At 47.2% G+C, this 16,776-nt stretch overlaps 1 protein-coding gene across 1 annotated transcript in view; it reads left to right on the forward strand.

Moving 5' to 3' along the window:
• Positions 1–3,128: 3,128 nt before the first annotated feature.
• The window catches only part of caska (calcium/calmodulin-dependent serine protein kinase a), a gene marked incomplete at its 3' end in the record, with an annotated part of 34,818 nt that continues 21,170 nt past the window's right edge, over positions 3,129–16,776 (forward strand). Inside the window, exon 1 of the mRNA XM_079357958.1 lies at positions 3,129–3,264. Within this exon, the coding sequence (XP_079214084.1) occupies positions 3,206–3,264 (59 nt within the window). The 5' untranslated portion in view covers positions 3,129–3,205. The remainder of the gene's footprint in view (positions 3,265–16,776) is intronic.

Here is a 16,776-nt window from a genome sequence, read left to right on the forward strand (position 1 = left end):
CGCTCTGATCTTCCTCCTCATCATCAAAGGAAACACACACACACACACACACACAGAGAGAGAGAGAGAGAGAGCTCTCTTTATTCTCTTCATCACTCTAACTCTGTGCACTTTATTCAGCCGCTGCTTCAGAAGTCAAACTGTCTTAACACGACTGCTACAGTTACACAACACAATCATTATCACCGCTCACAGCTCCTGTTGCACCGCCGCACACCTGTGGCTGTCTGCGTGGTTACCATGGTGATGTCAACATCCACTGTCTGAGCAACAATCCAAATCCAAATTATAAGAGTGTGCGTGCTTAAGTTATAAAACACATTGGATCTCTCTCTCTCTCTCACATGAAAAGCTACAAAATCAAATCTTAACGAATGTAGAGACTTTAAAACGTTTGACACTGAGAAGTCTCGACGGATCAGAAACTTTGACGGCACTGAGCTCGTCAGCTCTTTAACGCCTTGTGAGGAAGAAGACAGCTTTGCCCTTTGCTGCTTTTCTCTTCTTGTTCAAAGCCTATCAGCGAATCACAGTGAGTCTCAAGGGGACTTATATCACACGAAACGCAGATAAGGGCGAATTATATCACAGCAAATAAAAATAAAAAAACAGTGCCATAAAAGATTTGACGGCCTGACATTGGCGGGTTTGACTGAAATAAAACTAATTGTTTTATTGCAGCAAAGTTTAGAACGATCACAAGACACAGCTTGATGTGTGTGTGTGTGTGTGTGTGTGTGTGTGTGTGTGGGCGCTGATGCAATGCCTCATACATCAGATTGGAGTCCCGGCTCGGGACAGGAGGGCTGAGAACATCTGGTAAACTCACACACAGGCCTTCCCCACCAGCTGAGTGGAGAAGGAGTGTTGCTTTGAGATAAGATTTTCTCTGATGTCCTCATTTTTCTCATTCCTGAGCCAAATTGCCCCCTGCTCTTCACCTCACAACATTTCCTCCTCCTCCTCACGTGCACACACACACACACACAACTCACATCTGCAGCATGCAGGGACACACACACACACACACACACACACGCACTTTAAGGTGCAATAGAGATGTTTGTGCAACATAAGCAGTCGTGTACCCCAGGAGGAAACAATACCAACAGAAGCTGCTGTGGGGCTCTTTTTTAATGACATCAAATCCTTTTTGTTGAAAAACCATAAATAAAAGAACAAGCTCATCATCTTGGGTTTACTCACTCTGCTTAATTATTCACTCGGCATTAATTAGGCAATCAGCGTGGAGCGTATTTAGCCCACAAGAGTCCATAAAATATGAATATCCAGCACTTGTCTGCATGCGGCCCAGAGGTTTACACAAGCTAACTGTGTTACAGGCTCCTTTTTTTTTAGGGTAGTAGAACAGAGACGACTCGGTGTGAAAACAGAAGAGCGACATTTTAAATCAGGAAAACAACCGAGGAGCAGCGCTGCAGCCCGTTATGTCACTTTTCAGATGTTTCACTCATCTGTGAAGAGAAAACAATGCAGCAAAGGCAACATGCAATTATATAATAAAGCGACTTATACCTGTGAAGCTCAATTAGATCAAAAGAAATGCCCATGTACTTTAACAATATAAATGAAGGTGTCATGATTTGATCTGATATCAGCTACCTGCTCCTAGTTTCCCCTGTTTGGACTTGTATCTAATTACTTAAGAGAGGGGAAACAAGGAGCCACGAGGTACAGTAGATAACCGATGACAGACATTGTTGAGCTTGTTGTGGCTGAAGATAGATAGATAGATAGATAGATAGATAGATACTTTTTTGATCCCGAGGGAAATTCAAGTGGGGAATATTACGTCATCCCCGAATCTCTCCTGCCCTGATTTACAACTCTGTTCACTGTCCTGTCTTTTTTAATCAAAGGCAAAAGAGCACAAAAACAAACCTTTAAAAACACAATACAAATCAGTGGTTTTTTTTTGTTATACTGGCTACATAAAAAATTTTTTTAAATTATGTTATTACAACCTGGAGGAGTATTTATAACATAAGAGTATATTTATATTTTAGTAAGTCGACTTATTTATATTTTATTTTAAACGTTTTACTTCGCAATGATAAAATAAATATTCACCAACCAAACTTAGTTCTCAGTTGAGATTTGTCAATTTTTTTATTTTATTTATTTTTTAACTCCAACTTTATTGAAAATTTCAACATACACAAAATGACAAAACAAACTCTTAAAAGGATGTGATTTGTCAATATTTACTGATAATTCTTCATTCATACGCTTCCGTGTTTGAGTTCTCCATTGAAACAGTCTGGAGGAAACTGCGCTGACGGAAGAGCCAACATGGCGCCATCACGCCGCCATTATGGCTCAAAGCCTTATAGGCCTCAATGGGGACTCTTGGGTAAGTTCTTGGCCCCGAATGGAGGAGAGCGGAACAGTTTCATAACGCTGCGTGTGGGCGGGGCTTGTTGGTGTTCTGGAAGCTCCGTGGAGTTGAACGTCCAGGCAGGCAGACGGGCGACAGTGTTCGGGGGGGAAAGACACAAACCAGCGGCTAAGGAAGTGTGTCCGAGCCGGGCGCGTGGAGCTTCTGGACGGGGCGTGGAGGACTTCTCACCGGGCAGTCGGTAAAGCCTTCACGGCTAGTGGATTTTGTGTGCACCCCCGGAAAAAAAGTGTGGCTGCTGTGGGAGTGAGGATCACCGTAACCCACCTGGATCGGTGCTGTAACAGGAGCCTGGTGGAGCCTGCACAATCCAGCGGGTCTCAGCTCGGCTGTGAATGCAAGACTAAACCCGGAGCCGAGGGAAGAACACACACATTTAAAGGCGTCACACACACACACACACACACACACACGCACGCACCGGCGGAGGAGTTACTATAATGTTTGACAAACACGTATGCGTTGCTTTCTGACACGGGTTACCGGGAAGCTGTGGGAAAGGCGGGGCCGAACCGGTGGACACCCCAACCGGATTACTGAGCTCCCCGCGTGCCGATTCGCCCACCGCGACGCAGCGTTTTTTTGTCGGGGGGGGGGAGGCGGCGGGGGGTCGGAGCCAACAACTGGAATATAACAACCTTTCTGTGGAAGTGTTTACCGACTGACGGTGCAGGCGGTGCTGGCCGGTTATTTCTCTTCAGCTGCCGCTTCCTCTAGGAGCACAGCCGGGCTTGGGACGCTGATTCGGGGGGATATTTCGTCTCCCCGGCCGGGGTCGGTTGGACTATGGCGGACGACGACATTCTCTTTGAAGATGTGTACGAGCTGTGCGAGGTCATCGGCAAGTAAGTGTTGCACTGCAGATCCCTTTGACTCTTTTAAAAAGGTTTACGTTGGTCACCTGAGCTTTCCAATTAGCTCCCTCATAATATCCCGAGGGGTGGCTGATCCACGCGCACTTTACGCACGCACGCGCGCGCGCAAAGGAGCGATAATTGAAGGTGTTGTGTGACCTTAATGATATTTGCATTGTCTTCTAATTGTATACAATTAAACATATTCAGGTCTATTGCAGAACAATGCATATCGACCTAATAGCAGTTGTTGCACTCCCACTTTTATTGCAGGGATCCAACATTAAGATAAGAAAAGCCTTTATTGCTGTTTCTCCCCATCCCTCGCAGAGACACAGCTGCTGGCATGCAGCCTGTGTTCTTTGACCTGGTGGCAGTTGGCAACTTGCTGCAGAGATTAAAGGGCAGGGCACCAGAGGCGTCATGAGTCATGCATGTATGGCACATCTGGGCATGGTTATGGAGCACCGGAGGTCTCAACCCAGACTGCTTGGAGAAATATTCCCAGTGTTCCTGCAGAATGTGTTCGCACAGGGAGGGGGGGGGGGGGAAGTCCCAGCGTTTAGTCTGAGGTTGTGGAGTCAGTAATTTACTGCAGGAGGAAGTTGGGGTCAATACATCTGCAACATAAAATGATATTATGCAATGAGCAGGGCTGTGCACAGAGATGGAGGGGGGGGGGGGGTCTGATACCCCCCTCATCTCGCAACTTGGTCTCGTTAATTCCTTTTTTTATTTACAGTTGTATTTTGGGGCTTTTATTTTTTGGGGGCTTCTATAGAGTCAGGTATGAGAGAGAGAGAGAGAGAGAGAGAGAGAGAGAGAGAGAGAGAGAGAGAGAGAGAGAGAGAGAGAGAGAGAGAGAGAGAAAGCATCCTATGTGGACTCGAACCGGGTCTGCCCGCTTTAAAGACCACTGCCTAGCTGTACATGGAGCGAGCGTGCTAACCTGCGCCTCAACACGGTCGTTCTGAACGGCTGCGTCTTCTTAAACAGGAAGCAGCAGGAGGACGCCACTATGAACTAATGTTGTTGTTTTTGATTCGTCGATGCAGATTTCTCAGTTGATCTTTTTCTTTTATATTCATTTGATTGATTTAAGACGATGATCAGAAACCAGCGGGACTCCGGCCCGTCGTTGATTTGTTTTAATCGTGCTTTATTTTGAAAAGCCGAGAAACTGATCTGTGGCGTTTGAAGCTTCAGTAAAAAGTTTGAAAGAAAAGACGGGATTGGTTGAACGTGAGTGTGAATGTGTCGGGCAAGTTGGAGCCCGGTTATTCCCAAACTGGAAAACAGATGCTGCTGCACAGGTAAATAAAACATCTGGATGCTCCGGGCTGTGTGTCAACGTTCCCATGACGATGACGAACATCTCAAACCGGTTAAAAGTGGCACAATGTGACGACCCGCCCTCTGCTGTGATTTACTGTCAGCGCTCGGCTTTGTTCTGTCGTACCTGTGGCACGCACACACACACACACACACACACACACACACACACACACACACACACACACACACACGGGACTTTCCCACCTGATATCAGAGCGCTTTATAAGAAGAGGAGACGGTAAACGATGAGGGAGAGAGTCACTTTGTTTTCACACGCAGCAGAGAGAGAGAGAGAGAGAGAGAGGCCTTGAGTGCAGCTCTTGATCGCCCGTACAAACAGAAGCTCGGTGTGAATCAGCAGACTGTCAGTCAGTCGGAGCAGGCTGACTGGTTTCGGGACTTGAGCGGTGTCGCAGAGATGGTTGGCTGTTTGACGGGCTGATAAGACCTGCCGCCGCCGCTCGCTGCATGTTTAGGCAAGCCTGAAAACTGTGAGAGCCCTGCTCGTCCCACACTCTCTCTCTCTCTCTCTCTCTAAAAACTCGCACACTCAACAACTCCTCCTTCACTTTCATCCCCGACACTATCAAATAATCCCTCTACTCCGTGTTCACTCCATCAATCTGAACCGACACAAACAATGAAGACGTCCTTCAACCCTTCTTTCACTGCAGGGTCAAAGGTCAAACCTTCTTCTTCTCCTCCTTCTCCTCCTCCTCCTCACATTGTCTGTGATTTCCGGCCTTTTCTCAGCCGACCTGCTGGTCTGTGTGAGGAGCTGCTGTGGGGTTTTTGATCCTAACAGGGACTGGATTAACTGGAGGGAATCCCGACCAAACCGACAACACTGCAGTCTATTTAAAACCCTCCACGCCCTGCTTGTTAGAGCGCTGTGGGTGTCCTGTTTAATCCCTGGAAAGCACGCTGCTCTCACTGGTTTTAGTCATTTTTTTATAGGTACAGAATAAACCGGACCCACCCTGTAATTGTGTTCTTATTTTTGCACGGACTAAGCACAAGCTAGATTTAGCCGCCGCGTGCTCGTATTATTTTCGAGCGATGACCTCACACACGAGCCCGTCTGTCCCCCACATGTGCACGAACATCTGTCCCGCTGTGGGATTGATCGTCCAGTTGTTCTTCTGTTTCCTGAACACACACACACACACACACACACACACAAAGAGAAGGCAGGACTCAAAGAGGGAGAGTAAATATCTGTGCCGGAGGATGGGCAGAGGAAGAGGAGGAGGAGGAGGAGGTCTGGGATGAGTGAGGGAGCAGGAGAGGTCAGGGGCGCAGTAGAAGGAAGCAGTCCATTAGTTTGACTCACACATTAAGAGACATGCAGCGCCCGCAGGCCTCGCTCTTCTCTGGTTCCCTTAAAAAAAAAATAAAAAAAAAAATAAAAGTTGTGTGTTTGTGTTCTTCCTCGGCTCTGTGCAAGAAAGACGCTTCTCTTCTTTTGTTTTCAGTCCTCGCAGCGTTAAAACTGTGCTGCACGTAATACATGGTGACAACAGCCGATGCTAATTTCCCTGCACCGGAGCAAACTGCTGCGTCACGTGTTTGCATTCAGGTCAGAGCGCGCACACACACGCACACACACACGCACACACACACACGCACACTGAGTGTCGTGTGTTTTACATGCACAGCGACGGGGCCGCCCCGCGAAGACTCGAGAATTCAGACGATCCGTCCAGAAAAGCTCGGAGGAGATCTGCAAAGCTCTGCAAGCGGAGTCTCCAGCACGCCGGAGTATCAGCGTGCTGCCATTAACGCCACAGTTAAAGGCCACGCAGAGATTCAGCGTGAACCATGGAGGCCTTGATGGCTTGTTAATGGAGCCAGAAATGAGTGTTAATGCGACTCAGCTGAGTGGATCAGTGGCCTCCCTGTCCTCCGTGTTTGGACTCAGTGTACATCAAACAAAGGACATCGTCCTCCAACATACATCATCGCAGCACTCACAAGAACATGAATTACCCCCCATTTGCATAGCTCACGGCCGGGAGGAGACTCAGGGGAGGGGGGGAGGGGACGGGGGGGGGGAATAAAGATGACACCATTATAACTCTGAGCCCAAGGAAGGAAGGAAGGAAGTGAGTGGAGTGAACCGACGTCACCTGCAGCCTGCAGAGAGTGAACTACCTGCTCGCTCCTGCAGGCCTCACGTGGACAAATGATGCAAATACTGACTCCAAGCTGCCTCCCCCCCCCCCCCACACACACACACACACTCTAAGACGAGGCTGTTTTGTTTTCTGCTAGATGCTGCTCAGTAATTTGTGCATTTTTTTTTTTCCTGCTGAGATTCTGAAATCGTTACAGCCTTAAAGTTTGGAGTCAGCGATTGTGAATTATGGCTCCACTCAAATCTTCTCTGCGTCACCAGAACAACATGTCTCTGTGCTCCTTTCACTGACGTGTTCTGGCTGCTGCAGGTCAGTAAAGAGAGCCTCCTGCACATGTGTTGAGTCTGCATCGATCACACGTTTAGTATCAGGAGTGAGACGATGTGGAGACGTGTCGTCCACTCCCTTTGCTCTTCCAGGTCAGCTTTAACGACGGCGTGCTTTGAAACGCACTTCCATGTGCAGCTGAAACCACTCCAGAGACGGTGTTGGATTAACGGAGAGAGACCCCCCCCCCCCCCCCCATCAGGGCCCCAGCAGACCCCCGGGCTGTGGGTCAGTGGGTTAAACTCTGCTTTGTGTACAGACCTGAGTGTTTGCACGTACGACAGAGGAGACTCTTCTAGGCCCCGCCCCTCCTCCTCCTCCTCCTCCTCCTCCTCCCATCATACTGCAACTCGATCCGGCTCCTGGCCCGGGCTGGGGGTTTGTGTTTAGTGCTGTTTGAGATGTGTGTTTGTCAGAGACACACGTCTAACGAGCCCTGTTTAGCTGCACGCTGATAAATCCATTTTAATTGGGAGTCAACTGCACAGCATCCAATTAGGAAACGTCTCTTCAGCCATAATGCTGCAACAATGTGGAGCTCCGTTTGACTGAATGAGGTCCAGGCCCGCAGGGGAACACGCACACACACACACACACACACGTTGTCTCCAGGGACTCCGCCTGCAGGGTGTGTGTGTGTGTGTGTGTGTGTGTGTTATATGATCTTAACTCTCTCTGCGGGGTTTGAAAAATAAAATGTGCTGAAAGGCTGGATCCATCACGCACAATTACACAAAGATGATGCAGCAGACAGATCTCACACTCCAGCACTAAAATATTTATCCATCCTCATCAAACTGGAGGGGAGAAACCACAGAGAGCGTTCCACTCGATCTGCTCTCTCTCTCTTTGTTTACTCCTGGTTCTGATGCTCTGTGGATCCTGCATATCATTGTGATCCTGCGCATCAATGTGGTCGTTTTCTGCCACCAGCTCACAGACGTATTTCAACATCTGTGCAGTGGACATAAAGGAGTTGTTTGGGAACATATTGTCTCCGACGGAGGACGAGGAGTTTGCTCCTCCTCCTCCTGTGGGCTCGGCCCTCCGCTGTGGCCCGACTTTGGCGTTCTCCAAAAGTTCCTCCAGGTCTGGGCTGCTGCTGTTGCAGCGGATTACTTGTGACAGCTCTCTTTTGGGATGGTCTGGAAATATGGTCTCTCAGGAAACTGGACTTTCTGTCTGCCGTAGCTTCATTTGCTCGGCTGCAGAGGAGAGAGAGAGGGAGAGAGAGAGAGAGAGAGAGGGAGAGAGAGGGAGAGAGAGAGAGAGAGAGAGAGAGAGAGAGAGAGAGAAAGTGAAAGTGTCCGAGACTCTCCTCTGAGCTTCAACTGTCACAAGTATTTTAAGGACACTTCTGGTTTTATGAAATCATTCAGGTGGATGTGTACGTCTCCGGCTTGTGTGTGTGTGTGTGTGTGTGTGTGTGTGTGTGTGTGTGTGTGTGTGTGTGTGTGTGTGTGTGTGTGTGTGTGTGTGTGTGTGTGTGTGTGTGTGTGTGTGTGTGTGTGTGTGTGTGTGTGTGTGTGTGTGTGTGTGTGTGTGTGTGTGTGTGTGTGTGTGTGTGTGTGTGTGTGTGTGTGAACCACAATTTCCACCTCTGGGATTAATAAAGAATATAAAACATTTTTGATCCCATGCGTTCATGCAGCCTGTTCGTGTCGTCAGGCTTCTTATAACAGATAATGAGATCCTTTAAACCTGAGCAGAAATAAAACGTTCATTTTGATTATTGATCAGTCTGTAACCTGGAAGCCTTGTTTCAGTCGTGCAGGTGTTTCAGGTGGAGGCTGTGAGTGTGTGTGTGTGTGTGAGCGTGTGTGTGTGTGTGAGGTTGGTGTTTGCTAACAAGGCCACACAGTCGCTTCATTACCTGACCCTGCATGTGTGCGAGTGAGGAGTCAACACGAGGTTCATCACGTACAGAAACACTCGTCCAACACGCCTCGGCTTTTACACATACAGATGACTTCATAGTTGACCATAATTGCTGCTGTATATATTTTGTTAGCGTGTTGGTTTTTTTTTTTAAATAGCCAGGCCTCGGATTAAGTTGCCAGAAGTCATTTCTGCAGCCACTACATTTTTTTTTTTTTTTTTTTTTAAACTCCCAGCTCTTGTTTTCTTTGTCCTTCTGTCGTTCATTCAGAACCTTTTTTTTTTTTTTTAATCTCAGCCAATTTCCATGCTGCAAAAGCCAAAGCAAACACTGTCACCTGGGTTACAGCCGGGGCCTCGTTGGAAAAACAACACGCTCCACGCCACACGCCACACACACACACACGGGGGGGAAAAAAGACGTCTCCTCCAAAACTCCTCAAAGTTTTCTTTTCAGTCGAAAAACAGACTCCAAGACGACGTCGATGGTCCTGTTGATACACACCAGAGCTGTTCGCATCCATCTAATGAAAGGTGATCGGGCTGAATGTGAAGCACGTGATCTGAGAGTGAGTCTGAGCCTCCGGTGCTAAAGATGGTTTGCAGATGTGGAGGAGGCTGCGTAGTGATGTCATCTGTCGTCTCAGCGGGTATCTGTGTGTCGTTATCACAGATGTTCCAGACGGGAGCAGAAAAGAGCTGCACAACCAACGTTAGCATGAGCGCGGCGTATGAATAGGATCCATCATGTTCTGTTTGGACTCTTCACTTTGAGTGACGATGTTTGCACAATCACTATATATATATATATATATATTTTTTTTTTTTTTCTTCACTGTCTGTGATCTAATGCGGTCAGCTGCTGGCTTCATGTTAAACTCTCAGCTGTGTGTGAGAGCGAGGACCTCGGAGTCTGACTCGTTTAAAGAATCATATGTTCAGTTTGAATTCTTTCTGCGAAGCACGTTGTAAAAAGAAAAATACTCAGAGCAAGGATCAGATTTCATAAAGATAAAAAGGGCCCAGAAGAAGACGGTCAAGAAGAAGAAGAAGCTGTCAACACTTTTAAAACAATTAAATTTCTGTTTTTAGCGATTTCAGAGAAAAATACAGAAAAAAAAACAGCTTTCAGATCTTCAATCCTATTTTTTTTTTAACCCAATCTGCTGGGAGTGAACATTTGTCTTCTGGTAAATTTAATTTCCCCTTCCATCCATTAATTAGTGCCTAATAATGATTAGTTTTTAGTTCTGACCTTTATTAACCTTTCTACTCCTGCTACCACGAGGGGATCATATAAAAACACAAAGTGTTTGCAGCTTCATCAATAACTTTTCTAATTAAAATAAAACTTTTTTTTTTTTTTAAATCTGTGAGACGATGAGCCATCCTGGGACTTAAATCAAGAAACACTGGGCGGTAGCCTAAATGGGGAAAAACAAAGGGATCCGGGACGCTTCCTTGAGGCACGCCGGGCTTAACTGCAGGAAGTGATTGAGAACACGTTTCCTTCGCCATGAATAGAAGTAGAACTGTTTCCTGCCCCGGGGCGTCTTTCTCTCATAAGCAGGCCTGTTGTTGTTGTTGTTGTTGGCGTAAAGGCCCGCAGGTACGCCGCTGTCACAGATGATATTTTTATCGCTCCATTCAGCAGCTTTTCTAAAGACGCTTCTATAGAGCGCCATCCCTGCCAATATGGATTTCTCTTTGTCTCAGCCCGTGAAGGATCAACTCTCCTCCCTCCACATTCTGAGAAACACGTTTCTATTTAATTAACTTCTTTTCTAGCAGGAAGGTCAAAGACGTGTTTTCATTCAGTCGTGGTGATTTCGACGCTCTTCTGCGTGGCCCCGTCTTTCTTGTAGCTGCTGTCATCTATCGACGTGTTTCTTGAATGTCTTCTGGAGCCTCAGCTGCTGCTGTTGAACCAATTATGAAAACCGATTTAGACACATTTCTCTTGATAAATAGAAAAACAGACGGGTCAGTTTCTGAACGTGTTTCCTCCCACGTGCTTTGCTCTTTAAAATCTTTGCTTCGTCTTTCTTTAGATCAAAGCCGGTGACTCACTTTATGAATGAACGCTGCAGCGACGCGTCCCAGGACGACCATGACGACGGCGGCGGTCTCAGCTGTCCTGCGGCGACCTGTGGGATTGGGATCAGGGCCGATAACGGGCGATTTAAGGATTGATCTGTGTTGGCTAAACACGGACAGATCCGTTTATCATCCTGCGCTTTTATCTGCTCTGGCTTTAATATAAGCTCATAAAGGAGCCAAACACAAACACATGTTGTACATTCACACAGCATCAGATTTGTGTTATCTCGTGTCTTTATTCAGAGAGCTGTGTGAAGCTGCAGCTGGATAATATTAAAGTGATTTTCTAACCTATAAAAGCATCAAGCAGCCCATTAAAACTTGTAAAACTTAGTGCCTGTTAATTGGAGGAAAACACTCGGCCACCTCGCTCTGTGTGTGTGTGTGTGTGTGTGTGTGTGTGTGTGTGTGTGTGTGTGTGTGTGTGTGTGTGTGTGTGTGTGTGTGTGTGTGTGTGTGTGTGTGTGTGTGTGTGTGTGTGTGTGTGTGTGTGTGTGTGTGTGTGTGTGTGTGTGAGATCAAACACTGCGTTGCACTAAGTCGTTTTATTTCCATTAACAGATAATAATAGGACATAAAACACGTTAGCCATGTTAGCCACTGAGACAAACGTTCAGTTTAATATTTATATTTAATACACTTTGTGTTTGTCTGTAAACTGAACGTGGACGTCCCTGGCGGCGTGTCCCTGGCGGCGTGTGCAGGAGGACTCAGATGTTCGAGGTTAACGTACGGGCAGGTGGGCGGTTTCTGCGTGTGCTATATGAAACATATTTCCTGAACTGGCTGATTAAATCTCTCCTCCGCCGCCGCGTGGGGAAACATCTTTGTTTGTTCTGTTAAAAACGTTTACAACACGATTCTAAAAGCAGCAAATACTGAATGAAGTCAGCGTGTGGGAGTTTGAATTTCATTGTTGGTAATTAAATTTGCGCCAATTTATTTGACGCCTGAAGACTTTTTTTTTTGTAGCCGTGGTCAAAACAGGGATCCACATCTCTAAAAAAAAAACTAGTTTGCTTCCTTTATTTCGAGACGGGACCGAGTCATTCTTCGATTCCACGTCTTTAGTTCAGCTCTGGATCCTTGTTGCCAGTTAAATTAGCGAAGAACATGGCAGCTTATCGAAGTCGTACACGGAGAAATCAGGGAGCGAGAAGGTCGGCTTCGAACCCTGGCTGCCCCCCCCGCCCCCCCTGGCTCGGAGGACTGCAGCCTCCACACGTGAGCTGCACCCTGTCCTCATCGTCTCATTTTTACTCGTATTAAACCTCGGTATGGCGACGACTGTAATGGTGTAAAATCGTGCTAATAGTGTTAGCTGCATTGTAGCAGCTGTGATTGGAGGAGACTGTCGACCCTGTTTAAAATGAGTCATTCTGATCATGCATGTTTGTTTTTATTTTACCGTGAACACATTTCTAAATTTAGATTCTTTTTAAACATCTAATTATTTCGATTCCTGATGCAAACCACACAACGACAACGAGACCCACTCTCAGGTCAGTTCTTTGCGAATTATTATAAAAATTGCGAGCCCACTCTGACACATACAGATCCCCTGAGCAGGGTGTTTTTCAGGGGTAGATGTTTTACCCCTGAACTACATTTATACCCTGGTAGATTTGATCCAAAACCTGCTGTCTCTCTTCTCTCTTGCTGCAGCTTCGGGTTCAGAATCGGACTGTTTTCTTTCCATCTTTGGCACTTTTTAATACTATTACTCCTTGAAAATGAAAAAGATTGTATCGTTTGATGTTTTGTTTGAGCATCGGTGGCGAGTCTGCAGCCACATCGAGCGTGGCGTTACGTCTGTGTTGACATATTGTCTGACAGATGGGTGACACATGCTCCGTGTCGCTCCTCCATTGTAAGAGCTGCCGGAGCTCACGGCGACAACAGGCAGCGAGCAGAGTCAGCGTGGAAAAGCACATCGAGTCTCTCCAAGCTGCTTCAGTTACACTCCAGCTCGGCTTCACCTCCTCCTCCTCCTCCTCCTCCGGTCTGGGCTCTCTCTGGAAATATCAGTCTTATTTATGAGGCTGTTAAACGCGGTGTAAATACTCCACCACTGCTGCTCTTTATTATTTCAGTAAATCTCTGCACTGACTAAATGTGGAGGGAGGTCACAGAACAACTGGCGTATAATCACACTGATTTGGTTTTTTTCTCCTCTCAGCCATGATAATGTGCTGTGGAGCCTGTTGAAGCTGCTGTCTTATTTAAAGGACGCTGCACTCTAGTCTCATTTAGCTTTTTGTAATTGACCCTTTGTTTAACAAGGAAGTCCTTAAGAGATTGAAATCTCTCCTCAGAAGGAGACGCTGCCAAGAAAGCTCGACAGCTGGAGCCGAAATGAAAAACACGACGGAGGAATCAGGAATCAATCTGGAGAGGATCCGACTGAATCCAGCTTAGATTTTAATGAAATCAATCAAAGTTCTCGCACACTTTAAGTTTTGTAGTGAAACTTCAGATTTATAAACACACACTGTACGTACTCTGTTAGCTTAAATGAGTGATAGCGACAGCGAGTTTACCGGCGCAAAACGGGAGAAAACATCGTGGACAAGACCGCCAGAAAGGCCACTCAAGAGTTATGATCCTAATATTTACAAGAGCTCTGAAAAACACGACTAGAGGCTGTGAGGAGGATTAGTGAGAGAGTTACTGGTGTGATGACGTTTTTATGTCTCCATGACGACCACCGTAGCCTCTGTTAGCCACTTGTTAGCAAGCGCCGTTTTAAGCTTGTGTAAAAACTTTAAAATTCACAAGTGGGCGTCTTAGCTAACGTAGTTTATCTCGTCTAACAAAATGTCAACATTTCTTCAGCTTGTTAACCACAGACCTTATTTAAACACAAACACATTTAGAGGTTAGAACCCTGGGAGCTAACATGCTAACTCACTTCCTGGTTTTAGGACTCCTTCCTGTGCCGGTTTATGTTGATTAAATGTTCCTGTTAAATTTTATAGTTTGACGTGTTCTGATAATAAAGAATAATGAAAGCACAATCAAGCAGCTGGTTTCTTCAACTTTCACTCAGGAGCAAAAAAATCAGCTTTTAATTTTGAAAGAAAGAATGATTGAAACATCGACTGATACGACGTGTTCTATCGCGATAACGTTTGTCGTCATGTCGTTCAGGCCTGATGCCTCTCTCTGACAAGTAGAAGATGAAGCTGACGGTAAACGAGGAATCAGAAAAATGTCACGACAAAACCATGTGGTGTGTGTGCGCGTGCGCGTGTCGACCCACACACACACACGCTGACGCACGCTCGCCGCTCTGTGGGCTCTGACTCCTCTTTGTGTCGCTCCCACTCGTGTCCTTGTGTGACGTCTCTGCTCACATTTGTTCTGTTGTCCTCTCTGTCAGCCGTTAAATGAAGCTGTGAATTCTGATCTCTTCTGCGGCGCGTTTAAGAGCTGAAAGCGTCAAACTGCGCGTGTTCCTGTGTGTGTGTGCGTGCGTGCGTGTTCTTTAAACCTGCTCCCGGCGCGGCGTCGACCCGGTGCCGACCCGCAGGTGTGAAACCTCCACACAGTGAAAAACTCTGCAGAGACGTGATGGAGCGTGGGACCGCCTCACACTCTTCCTCCTCCTATCTATCAAGTGTTTACCTGTCCTCTGTCCTGCGCTCCGCCGCGCGCCTCGCCGCTGCGTGCGGGGAGCTTATAGAGTGACTCACTGGAGGAAGGGGGAGGGGCTGCTCGGACACGATCACGCACGATTGCGCTTTGCATGACTGAGGCTGAGAATGAAAGAGTCCTGCAGGCTGTCAGGGAGCTCACCTGCAACAAACTACCTGATATTTGTCACTTTTGATTTTGTTGGCCTCGTATCCAAACAGGTATCAATATCTGTTTTTACCAATATCAGATAAAACTTTAAAATGCTGGATTAAACACAGCCTTAGTCTTCTGAGCTGTTATCTTGATCAGTTTTATTTTTTCAAACTGTTTCCAAACTCTTCCCTCCTATTGGACACGCCGAGGTGTCCTCTGCGCCGCGGACGGCGTGCGACCTTGTGCTCGGCGTTTTGATATTTTTTCGAGGAAACGCTTAGAGCGGCGTGCGCCTCTGTCGTCCTCTAAGATATGAGGTCAGATAAACACACGGTGACTGATGTTTAATCTGCACAGGTTATTCACACCTCTGTTTGGCAAACACACACACACACACACACACACACACACACACACACACACACACACACACACACTGCTCAGACACGCCATACGTCCGCCTACTGCAGACTGCTGTGTGTTTGCTGAAGCACTCGATTTAGAAAGGAGTGTGTGTAGAGTGATATCAGGGGCTTAAACCAGCCCCCCCCAACACACACACACACACACACACACACACACACACTTTGCATTACAGTTTATAGAGGATCTTTGTATCCAAAGATCTTCCTCACTTCCTGTAAAACGTGTCGACGCCTCCAGGCTCAAAGGATAGGATGTCACGGTCATGTGCAGAATGTAACACACCTCATTTAAATACTGTAAACACACACACACACACACACACACACACACAAACACACACATGAATGCTTGCAGGTGCAGCAGCTCTGCGTGACATTGCTGAACACGAGCGGTGCGTCGACCTGCAGGGAGCTCGATGGGTCTCTCCGTCCTCGCCGTCTCTGCAGGAAATGATGTAATAGCGGTGCAAAGCGCTGAAATGAGACGTGAAGCTCCGAAGCCGTCGATGAAACGAGGAGATGAGAGCGCGGAGACATCAAAAGGGGGCCGACGTGTCGAAGCGAGAGGTCGCGGCGAGAACAAAACGAGCAGAAGACGACGATCCACACAGATCAGTGGACACGCTCACAAATCTTTATTCACACTAACGTGAACTTCTTTGACTTCCTGCGCTCACGTGGAGCCGCAGCTCGCTCACCTTCATGCATGACATCACAGAAGGTCACCGAGCTCCTCTGTGTGCGTGTGTGTGTGTGTGTGTGTGTATGTGTGTGTGTGTGTGTGTGTGTGTGTGTGTGTGTGTGTGTGTGTGTGTGTGTGTGTGTGTGTGTGTGTGTGTGTGTGTGTGTGTGTGTGTGTGTGTGTGTGTGTGTGTGTGTGTGTGTGTGTGAGAGAGATGATGTCTTTGTGTGTCAGTGTCACCCTTATGCAATGTGTACGCGATAGTTTCGATAGTGTGTGTGTGTGTGTGTGTGTGTGACCCCCATGATGTGTGTGTGTGTGTGTGTGTGTGTGTGTGTGTATGTGGGCTAATCTTAGCTTTAGCGCTTCCTACAGCCAAAGATGAGGATTAAGGAGACACATGACGGAGCCTCTGGGCCGAGCTCAGAATAATAACGGAGGAATCACCAGGAAGTAGACGGCACCGCCATGAGAGCCTTTAGATGGCCCCAAATTTAACCCTTTGACCTCTGCGACGTCCTCCCAGATGCAGACCTTCAAACTGAAGACACTAAACTGTGAATCTGTCGGGAATGAAGGAAGGTTGCTTCAGACGGATCACCACCTCAGCTTGTTGCTGATTATTTTCTAACCGCTCTCTTCTGTCACGATGTTTAACACCACGCTGCAGCTTCCTCTCGATGACCTCATGGCGGGGGGGGGGGGGTCCTCCAGAGAGGCAGAGCTCTGAGCGCTCAGTGAGACCTCTAACCCTCATCCTCTCTTCTCGCTGAACACTGAGCGTATCATCCCATCATTACCACCTCCACCTCTGACCTGCTGCTGC

Source organism: Symphodus melops (assembly GCF_947650265.1).
Source record: "Symphodus melops genome assembly, chromosome: 12".
NCBI classification, from domain to species: Eukaryota; Metazoa; Chordata; class Actinopteri; order Labriformes; family Labridae; genus Symphodus; species Symphodus melops.